This window comes from Seriola aureovittata, chromosome 14 (assembly GCF_021018895.1).
Source record: "Seriola aureovittata isolate HTS-2021-v1 ecotype China chromosome 14, ASM2101889v1, whole genome shotgun sequence".
NCBI lineage: Eukaryota > Metazoa > Chordata > Actinopteri > Carangiformes > Carangidae > Seriola > Seriola aureovittata.
Genome location: NC_079377.1, coordinates 24,973,780 through 24,985,000, shown reverse-complemented (window position 1 = coordinate 24,985,000; position 11,221 = coordinate 24,973,780). Strand labels below are relative to the sequence as shown.

Here is an 11,221-nt window from a genome sequence, read left to right as displayed (position 1 = left end):
CAAAAATATACCAAATATACCCTAATAAATACAATATACACAATACACACGATATGTACATGGAAAAATATAAGAAAGAATAACCCTGGTGTAGTTCTGTATGTTTCTTATTGTCAACAAATCCCTTGAAAAGACTCAAACTGACAACGTGTCAGTCAGTCCGTGGATCTCAGCTCCAAGTATCAATTCAAGTATTCAATCGTGTACATGCAGTACTCACGTATAGCAGTAGGGGGCAGCAGTGTGCATTCTGCTGAGTGAGAGAAGAAGAAGAAGAGTTCGACCAATCATAGCGCTCGGTTCAGTCCACCTAAATTTCAAGCGGGAATAACTGACAAACGTCAATCATGTCAACACAGCAACGGGAACAGGTGTTGCCGCTGTCTGGCTGCTTCCTCAGGTGAGGGCGGGAATTTATCTCCTCTGTAAAGGTAAACAGGCTGCGTCGGATGTGGAAAGTTAACGCAGACCTGCTAAACCTGTTAAACTGTTTTACGTCGATAACGTTAGCCTAACGTTACGTAAAGTGCAAGCTAGCTAGCTGGCTAGCTACCAGACATTTTCATATTTCCCCTTTAAAACAACACGGAACCTAAAATGAAAACTTTATTCTTGAAATATTATGATCTTTTTCTTGTAAAATCATGAATTTATTCTCATAATATGACTTTTTTTCTTGTAAAATTTTGACTTTATTCTTGTAATGTGATAACTTTATTCTTAGAATATTATGACCTTTTTATATATATATTATGATCAGTTTATTCTCGAAATTTCTTTTTTTTTTCCCTCATTGTGGCCGTAATACTCCCGTAATATTGCCGATGTGTCACAGCTTGTTAAACCTCTTCATAGTCGATTCATATGTTGAGGAACATGTCACCCAGAGCAACAGTGTGTTTTACTGATGGTGTCTGGAAACAATGGATCTTAGAGGAGTCAGAGTCATCAGGCTGTAGGAGACATTTAAGGTTTTTCATGGGATTAGTTAATAATAAAAATATACAAGACGTCACCAGATGTCTTAAATGATTTGGATTCATGTAGCTTTAAATTCACTGCACTGCCAGAGTTAAACTGGGGGTGTTGAGGTTGCTCCAAACTAAAGGAAAACTGGGAAGCCCCCACCTCCGTGCCCCAGTGTGACCGTTCAGTATAAAAACAGCAAAAACTCAGATGCTGGAAATTCCCGCCTCACATCAGCACCGCACTGTTGATGGAGGTGAGATGATTGTGTTTGGTGGTGAGTTGCTGTATGAACCCACCAACACTGCAGCTCTGTGTGGGTTTATTCTGCCACCAGCACCATGCAGTCCAAAATATCTTTGGTCCGAGTCCAGATCCTGAATCACCAGAGTAACTTTCCCCCGGCTGCTGTTTATGTGTCTGTGTGAAGACAAGCAAAGACAGCGGTGTTATTTTTGGACCAGGTCCTGGTTGTAGTGTGGATGGAGAACATGTGATGTGGACGGCTCAGTCATTTATTTTATTGCAGTTATGTATTATTTCTGTTTCTTGGTTTTTTTTGGTTGTATTTCAAGGTCGACATACGATGACTCGTTTACAACTGTGGACTATCAACGAGATGTCAGATATTGGAGCTCCAAATGAACATTACACAGTACAATAAAATGATAACAGGGTCTGTGGCAGTAAATTACAGTGGAGCCTCACCTGAGATAATGTCCGTCCCTAACTTAATACGTCAAGATGATTTATAACACTTGTCAGATGAAACACATGGTACGACTCCTCTGATCCACCAAATGGCTCCAGCTGTCTTGACTCCGTCAACGTGTTGTCAGAGGCTGTTTCCTGTTTCAGACCTGGAGTATGTGACACTGTTGGCTGTGACGGCATTTTGTTATTAACAGAGGTTATTTCATATAAACGTCTCTTGCATCAGTTAAACATGAGAGGATGTTCATGGAGCTGGAGGGAGTGAATAGAGTTAAAATGTAATAATGAGGAGGAAGAGTTGTATTTTCTTTCACAGCTGCATCACTGATCGATTTAAAACTAATTTGCTGTTGAAGCCTCAATTAGTCACTGATTCATTTTCTGATCTGTTTCACCACTGAACATTATTACAGAGGAAATTCTGTTGTGCAGAGACAGTTAATGACATTAAGGACATTAAACTGTTAAACTGTTTGTCCAGATGCTGTTTGTAAAAAGTTTATTGATTCATGAAAGAAAATGAAAATCAGTAATTATTATTACTATTATTATAATTATTATTATTATTATTATTATCAGAATATTACTGTGTTTTTTTTTACTACTTCTGTCCTGGTGGGTTTATATCATAACTGAGTCATTCACATGTTATTAAACTGATTACAAAATGTAAAACAACGCTGGTCTGCACCTTCCTGTAGCATTCACTTTCTGCTGAGTTACTGTTGTTGTTTGTTTGTTGTTTATTTTTCTGTTGTGTAACAACAGAGCTGTCAGACATCTGTCATATTCAGGACTCTACAGTAAAGTAGGTTACCACAGCTTTAAATCCACAGTGATCTTTCTGTCTGAGCTGTAATGTTCAGCATCAGTTTGTAACAGTGCAACTAAAGATCGTTTATTTCGGCGTGCAATAACATTTGATTCCGGACCGTAGTTTTGTTTAATTTGCCTTCAAGTTATTGATGTTTGCAGATTTTTATTGGTCCAAGTTTTAACAACAGCTTCCTTTTTTGGGATGTTTGTATTGAGGAAATCCTTTGAGATTATGATTTATAAAAATAAAAGTTGTTCTCTATCATACTGAAACTTTCAGTGGGAATAAAAACTATCAAACAAAAAGTGTCAGTTTTGAAACCGGTCAGCTGTGTCTGCAGCTGTCGTCTTCTTCCTCCTCAGCGTGAAGCTGTTCACGCTTCCTGGTTTTCGACGGTTGTAAATAACCTGAGCTCTGTTTGTGTTTCAGCCCAAACCCACCAAGGGCCGGATGCGGATCCACTGTCTGGAGAACGTGGACAAGGCTCTGCAGTTCCTCAAGGAGCAGAGGGTCCACCTGGAGAACATGGGCTCCCATGACATCGTGGACGGAAACCACCGCCTCACCCTGGGCCTCATCTGGACCATCATCCTCCGCTTCCAGGTAAGAGGCCGCCGCGCAAGTTTGCATCCCAAGAGGACGTGAACTTACTCAGGCACATCAGAACATTGCACAGGTGATATGGGTCATGTGGTCCATCAACTTTGTTTGACGGTACATTGAACCATTTTGCATTCCAAAATCTTAAATGAATCCTCTGTTGATGATTAACCTAACCAAATGTGGCATCATCAGGGGCACCATCATCCTTCCCCTGTAGTTTATGGTTTGCTATCACTATTTTGCATCCCAGTCACATTAAATGTCTCAAATGGGACATTACTTTTAACATCCAAATAACAGACTGTTTGTGTGTCCCATCAGAGCCTCCTGCTTACAGTGAATTAGTAACTGTTTGATTTTGCCTCCCTAAATAATATTGAATATAATATAACACATTTTCACAAATTAGTGGACTGAACTGTTTTTTTCTGTTTTTTATAGTTTTCTGGAAGGCAACTATTCCTTAGTAGGATCCCAAAATAAGCAAAATGAGTACAGTCTATCTGGGTCATTATACTTATTTTGCATCCCAAAATAATTGAGTTCAAATCGGTAGGATGAAATCTGGACAGAGAATGAGCCAAGTAAGAGTGGATTCACCTGGACTCCATTCTAAGATCGTGGACTGCATTTTTATTTTATGAGAGCAGAGTTTGACGTAACATCACTTCTAATCCTAAAAATGTGACTTATTCTTAAAACTTTAATAATTTACTGAAAGATTAAGATTTGTCAGTTAAATGACTTAATATTTTACAGCTCCTTCACTTCAATAGTCCTGAGCTTCTTTATCTGCTTCAAACACACTGATCTCAGTGAATAAGACCAAAACAAAGACACTCAGACTTGTAACGTGGTTTTACTGTATGCTGATGGGGTTGGCGTGTCACCTGGTGATGATGTCATCAGTAGGGGCGGCGAACAGTTGGGGAATGGGTAAAAAGGATTTAGATGTTTTTTAAGCTCTGGGGATTAAAAAAGTGTTTTAGTGGTTTTAAATCCTGCGATGGAGGAACGAGGGAAATGGAGCCGAGTAACAGAAGGATTAGTGTGTGTGTGTGTGTGTGTGTGTGTGTGTGTGTGTGTGTGTGTGAGATATATGCCTGGTTTATGGCCCAGATGTGTTTCACATTTCTGTCAGACTGAAGCTGATGGATGTCAATCAATGAAGGTGAGATGATGTCTGGTATTTCTTCAGGACCAGGACACTTTTGGAAGTAGAGGACATTTTTAAAACATGTGGACAGTTTTATAAAGTTTGGACATTTTTGGAAACTGAGGACATATTTAGAAAATTAGGACGTTTTTGGAAAGTGGGAGTATTTTTAAAAGGGAAGACAGTTTTAGTAAGCATTAACTTATTTTGGAAAGTGAGGACATCCCGAGACAGTAAGGACATGTCCTCATTTGCTGAAAATATTTCCACTTTCTGAACAACTTCAGAAAGCGAAGACGTTTTTGAAGTGTGACAACATTTTGTCTGGTCTTCAAAGAGCTGTTTAAGGACTCAGAGTTGGTTTTAGTGAATGTATTACGTTAATGAATGTCCTCACAAGTATGGAAGGTCAGATGTGTATGTCTGTGAGCGCCGACAGTGAGGACGTTTGTGTAAAGTGAGGACATTCTGGATGGTCATAGCTTTCTTTAGCAGGTGTGTGTGTGTGTGTGTGTGTGTGTGTGTGTGTGAGAGATGAGGATGTGTTTGATTGTCTTACATGTCTCATTGCGGATTAAAAGAAAAGTCTTGTGTGTTGGGTAATTCTGACTTTGATCAGAGCTCTAATGCTGCGTTCGAGGCCTTTTGGAGGGAAATCGGAAAAAAAGCAACCAGTTTTCAGAGCCATTTAATGTGTTAAATGATGCAGTGATGTCAGTGAACTGTACACTTTACTCTTTCTTGTTTTTATGTACAGTTTTATTCAGTAAAATCATAATAATCACTTAGTAATTAAATACAAGCTGAACATTCGTCTGCTGCGTTTGTGGTGGTTTTTCAACCACAGTTTGACTTTCGACATGTCAAACAAAACAAATTCATCTGTTATCCCTTTATTTTTTTATCTTGGTCATCACATCAAGTTTAACCAGTTTGACTTTAAAGAAAACTATGACGATGATGTTGTTTTATTTCATTTTATTTAAGATTTTTGACTTCATCCTGGTCATGGTGTGTTGTATTGTGTCTCAGATCCAGGACATCAGCGTGGAGACGGAGGACAACAAGGAGAAGAAGTCGGCTAAAGACGCTCTGCTGCTCTGGTGTCAGATGAAGACTGCAGGGTGAGACTCAGACTACATTTCCCATCAGCCCTGGTGTCTCGTGTTCCCTTCTCTAAAGTGGATCTGTGAAGCTTCTAAATCTGACCTCATTAAAGGCTGATGAAGGCCGACAGGCTGCTCACTGCTGCTCCCATTAGTTTAATTGCACTGACATCACCTAATGAAAGTGATGTCACGTGATCATCTGTGTGTGAGCGTCTCACGAGCTGTCATATCCTCTTCCTGCCCAGGTATCCAAACGTCAACATCCACAACTTCACCACCAGCTGGAGAGACGGGATGGCCTTCAACGCTCTCATCCACAAACACAGGTAGAAACCTGAACGCATCACACTGTTGGGTTTGTGCAGCTGCACCACTAAACACAGGGTTTCTGAAGGCCTGGAAACGTCCTGAAAAGAACTGAATTCATTTCCCTAAAAGGTATCAAACTGTAAATGTCATTTACAAAGGTATTGAATATTTTTTACTTGAACTTCTGGCTCAGGAGACAGATGTTAGGAAGCTCATTGACTCATTATGGACCAGAGCTGAAACCTGAAACAGACACGAGAGAACTACAGATGTGATACAGTGGCTTCATTCAGAGCCTCTGCGCCACATTCATTCATCCATCCATTGATCCAGGTCACATTAATTGATTAAGATTATTATATCATATTAAAATATTACTAGAAATTAATAGGAAACATCTGTGAAGTCCAGATAAAAATGTTCCATAACTGTCCCTAAATGAATGTACTTCATGAATAATTGTTGTCCTTCCTTCCTCCTTTGCTCAGTCTCGACATGAAAAGGAATTAAATTGATTCTATGTGGTTTTACAAAGGTCGTAAAAAGTCTAAGTTTTAATTTGCTGAGCACTGAAACTCTGAAAAGCCGCATGAAACAGTTTGTGTATTTTAAAATCTTCCAGTTTTGAGCAAAAGGTGGAAAAATATACAAGTAAAAAACAAAGAAGAAAAAAAGAACATTCATCACCAAAGAGACAGAAACAGATTAAACATCTTTGGTTCGTCACAGTGAAAACAGTCAGTAAACGGTGAGAAAACAAAGTGAGAAAACAAAAAGTCATGAGAATTAGATTTAATAAATGATGAAGATACACAGTGACTCCACCGTCCTCCTCCTCCTCCTCCTCCTCCACACTGTTCTCTCTGTGTCTCACTGCACAGTCTTTTCTTTAACGAGAGTCTCAGCTGACCCGTCAGCAGACTCGCCCTCAAGCCTCTGACATTAACACTGTAAACTTTTCTTTATGCACGTTGAATTGAAAGAAGCTGAAGTTCAGCGCTTCAGGGATTATTGATCCTTTAAAGGTTTTGTGTTTCACTCCACATGCGATCACTGCTTTCATTTGTCACATTCATCCACATCTTCTTCCTCTTAGATGGCAACATTACAAAGCAACTAGAAGGTCAAAGGTCAACAGTGATAACTCTGACCCCAGAAGGAAACAAATGAGCTGAAAATAAAATATTATATATTATATTTGTTTTTTTTTTGTTTGTTTGTTTGTTTGTTGTCTTCAGACCGGACCTGATCGACTTTGACAAGCTGAAGAAATCAAACGCTCACTACAACCTGCAGAACGCCTTCAACCTGGCCGAGCAACACCTGGGCCTCACCAAGCTGCTGGACCCCGAGGGTGAGAGGACACACACGCACACGCTGATACACACATATACATCTATATTCTAAATGATTGTGTGTTTGCAGACATCAGCGTGGACCACCCTGATGAGAAGTCCATCATCACCTACGTCGTGACCTACTACCACTACTTCTCCAAGATGAAGGCTCTGAAGGTCGAGGGGAAGAGAATCGGAAAGGTGAGGAGCTGATCACATGACATCAGCCGACATCAAAGGACCGTTCTGTTGTTGTTTATCTTTTTAACACCGTTCCTCTGTGTCGCGCGTCGTCCAGGTTCTGGACAACGCCATCGAGACGGAGAAGATGATCGAGAAGTACGAGTCTCTGGCGTCCGACCTGCTGGAGTGGATCGAACAGACCATCATCATCCTCAACAACAGGAAGTTCGCCAACTCTCTGGTGGGAGTCCAGCAGCAGCTGCAGGCCTTCAACACGTACCGCACCGTGGAGAAACCACCAAAGTCAGTAAACGCTCCTTCGCAGCGTCCAAATCATCAAACCTTGGTAGTTGTAGTCGGAGCCGAAACGGCTCATAGAGGATGTTAACGCACTTTAAAACTGATTTCTGCCTCCGAAAATTGTTCGACTTCTCAAAGTCATAAATCGGTCAAATCTGAACACACACACATGAAACACACACGTTTAGATTCAGTGTCTCTTGTCCTTTCAGAGAACATCTGATGTCCATCACATATAACGCTCATGCATCAGCTTAGAACTCACTCTTTATAACTGCAGAACTTCCCTGAGAATAATCACGTTTCAAAGTTTTCTTCAGTGTCACAGGGACTCAGAGAGAGTCGTCTGGACATCCATGTGTTCAATACAAGTGGGAACAGCTAACAGCTAACAGCTAATTCAGCTGATAAGACATGAGAAATGAGCCGGAGTCTAATGAGATGCCACCTTTAGTTAATTAGAGAAAACTCTCTGCTGTGTGCGACATGAATGTGGTTAATTAAGACTCGCACAGTGTCATGTAATGAATCCACTGAGGAAGCAACAACAACACTTCACACTGATAAACAACTGACCCTTGCAGTCACTTATACGAGGCTAACAAACAACTAATCTGAAGGTTCTTATGAACAGAATGAAAACAAACACAAGTCAAGTGAAAGTAACAAACACACACACTCCCTCCTCCTTCCTTCTCCTCTGAGTCTGAACCAGATCCTTCAGTTTGTCCTTGAGTCATCTCAGTGTTTAACCACAGTTTTCCTCCCACACAGACACAAACAGACCTGGCTGCAACAGGAATTCATACAAACAGCTGCAGAACTAAAATTAAAAAAATGAAATAGTGAATCAGTTCAGACCCTGATTTTTGTTTTGGAGCTTTGTGCTTCAGCTTTAAAAGATTCACAAACATATTTAGGTTTTAACGAATTTCAGGAAATCTCTTGTTTATTTAGTCGATTCACAGACGCCTCAAATCAGTTTGTAGTTTATGACAAACAAAACAACAACATCAGATTAGCAGCTCGGCAAATTAATATGAACTTTGAGCATCTTAAAATGTTCCGGTTTTGTTGAGATTATGTTTTGATAATAATATAAAAATAAGTGATAAATTTATTTGTATCTCACCTTTCATACAAGAAGTGCAGCACCAGGTGCTTCACAAAAACAAAACATGTTGAAAACATCGACGTAAAATGTCACTTTGAGGCCACAGTTTGTCGTTCTGTTCAACTCTAATGTTTGAAACTAAAACTTTATGATCAGCGTCTGAACACCTGCTGACCCTCTGTCTGTTGTGTGTGTGTGTGTGTGTGTGTGTGTGTGTGTGTGTGTGTGTGTGGTGTGTGTGTGTGTGTGTGTGTGTGTGTGTGTGTGTGTGTGTGTGTGTGTAGGTTCACAGAGAAAGGAAACCTGGAGGTTCTTCTGTTCACCATCCAGAGCAAGATGAGAGCGAACAACCAGAAAGTTTACACTCCTCGCGAAGGAAAACTCATCTCTGACATCAACAAGGTGACTACACCTGCTGTGATGTCATCAGTCATTGACCATGTGATTACAGACGTTACAAATGTCTGGATTTCCTCAGGAGTTTGATTTTAACAGTTGATGCAGAGTTACGGTGAATTTTATGTATTTGTATGAATTTAAATCAAACAATTTAAATTAAACATATTAATGAAAAATAATGTGCAGAGATGAAAAGGTAAAAAAGCAATTAAAATGTCAGTTATATGTAGTTTATAAGAATTAGACACATATTGTGTGTGTGTGTGTGTGTGTGTGTGTGTGTGTGTGTTAGGCGTGGGAGCGTCTGGAGAAGGCGGAGCACGAGCGGGAGCTGGCTCTAAGGACGGAGCTGATTCGTCAAGAGAAGCTGGAGCAGCTCGCCCGACGCTTCGACCGCAAAGCCGCCATGAGGGAGACGTGGCTGAGTGAGAACCAGAGGCTCGTCTCCCAGGTAACTCACGTGCACCGTAGGCGTGTTTTTACCATGTTGTCACATCTAACTTTGTAGATTCTTATCTCTAACACATAATAAATAATTGATAACTTCCTTTCCTCTCTCCTCTCCTCGGTTCCTTTCCTCTGTCCTCCTCCAGGATAACTTTGGATTCGACCTCCAGGCTGTTGAAGCTGCCACTAAGAAACACGAGGCCATAGAAACAGACATCGCAGCCTACGAGGAGCGAGTTCAGGTCAGTTCATGTGTTCAGGCTTAAACCAGGATCAGACTGAAACAAGCTTGACTCATGTGGAATGGAATAAACTTTACCTTGATTCAGTTCATGGGTCTAAACCTGGAAACCCGGTTCTCTTTTTCTAGTGTAAAACCAGAACTAGGTCAAATTCGTCTTTTGTTGTCCCTCCCACTCTCCCTGGTGCAGGCGGTGGTTTCCGTGGCGAAGGAGCTGGAAGCGGAGAGTTACCATGACATCAAACGCATCACGGCCAGGAAGGACAACGTGATCCGGCTGTGGGAGTACCTGCTGGAGCTGCTGAAGGCCCGCCGGCAGAGACTGGAGATGAACCTGGGCCTGCAGAGAGTCTTCCAGGAGATGCTCTACATCATGGACTGGATGGACGAGATGAAGGTACCGAGTGGGTGGGGGGCTTGACCCAGAATCTTCCTGGACTCACGGAGAAAACTGCACTAAATTCCTTCAGTAAGTAGAAGATGTCCTGACCTTCGACCCCGTTCTCTCTCCTGCAGATGCTGCTGCTCTCTCAGGATTATGGGAAACACCTGCTGGGTGTGGAGGACCTTCTGCAGAAACACGCTCTGGTGGAGGCCGACATCGCCATCCAGGCCGACCGAGTCCGAAACGTCAACAGCAACGCGCAGAAGTTCGCCAACGACTCCGAGGGTGAGACAGACGGACGGAGAGACGTTTTTGAGAATCTGAATCTTGCAGAAGAGATGAGCAGGACACTCATCATCTCTCTCCTCTTCCTTCTCAGGTTATAAGCCCTGTGACCCACAGATCATCAGGGACCGAGTCGCTCACATGGAGTTCTGTTACCAGGAGCTGACCCAGCTCGCGGCTGAGCGGCGAGCTCGCCTGGAGGAGTCCCGTCGCCTCTGGAAGTTCTTCTGGGAAATGGCAGAAGAGGTTATTTCTATTGATTTTAATACGATTATTGGTGTTCCGGTTCCATTGGATCCGTCTCTGAGTTTGTTCTGGGAGATGTAACCGAGGCCCGGGGGTGTGTGTGTGTGTGGTTTGTAGGAGGGTTGGATCAGGGAGAAGGAGCAGATCCTGTCCTCCGAGGATTATGGGAAGGATCTGACGGGCGCGTTGCGACTGCTGAGTCAGCACAAAGCCTTCGAGGATGAGATGAGTGGGCGAGCTGCTCATTTACAGCAGACCATCAAACAGGGCGACGAGCTGGTGGCCGACAACCACTTTGGAGCCGACAAGATCAAAGAACGGATCCAGGACATCCAGGTACGCTGCACCCGCACCTCCACCTCCACCTGCACCCACACCTCCACCTGCACCTCCACACGCATCTCCCCCTCACCCGCACCTCCACCTGCACCCACACCTCCACACGCATCTCCACCTGCACCCGCACCTCCACCTCCACCCGCACCTCCCCCCACACCTCCACCCACACCTCCACCTTCACCAAGACTTTCAACTGCAAATCTGTTTCTTCTCTGTAACTTTGAGGCTTTAAAAAGTATTTAAGCCTCTTGATTCAGTCTTTACAGCTGCT

At 42.3% G+C, this 11,221-nt stretch overlaps 1 protein-coding gene across 2 annotated transcripts in view; it reads left to right on the top strand.

The window, feature by feature from the left end:
* LOC130181076 (spectrin beta chain, non-erythrocytic 1) overlaps positions 1 to 11,221 on the top strand; it is a 99,578-nt gene that overhangs the window by 59,960 nt on the left and 28,397 nt on the right. For both annotated transcript variants that reach the window (XM_056394837.1, XM_056394836.1), the window contains 13 exons: positions 2,927 to 3,100; positions 5,289 to 5,380; positions 5,611 to 5,691; positions 6,913 to 7,028; positions 7,100 to 7,212; positions 7,310 to 7,497; positions 8,893 to 9,010; positions 9,300 to 9,458; positions 9,601 to 9,696; positions 9,886 to 10,092; positions 10,212 to 10,365; positions 10,460 to 10,611; positions 10,729 to 10,947. In XM_056394837.1, the coding sequence (XP_056250812.1) occupies positions 2,927 to 3,100; positions 5,289 to 5,380; positions 5,611 to 5,691; positions 6,913 to 7,028; positions 7,100 to 7,212; positions 7,310 to 7,497; positions 8,893 to 9,010; positions 9,300 to 9,458; positions 9,601 to 9,696; positions 9,886 to 10,092; positions 10,212 to 10,365; positions 10,460 to 10,611; positions 10,729 to 10,947 (1,869 nt within the window). The remainder of the gene's footprint in view (positions 1 to 2,926; positions 3,101 to 5,288; positions 5,381 to 5,610; positions 5,692 to 6,912; positions 7,029 to 7,099; positions 7,213 to 7,309; positions 7,498 to 8,892; positions 9,011 to 9,299; positions 9,459 to 9,600; positions 9,697 to 9,885; positions 10,093 to 10,211; positions 10,366 to 10,459; positions 10,612 to 10,728; positions 10,948 to 11,221) is intronic.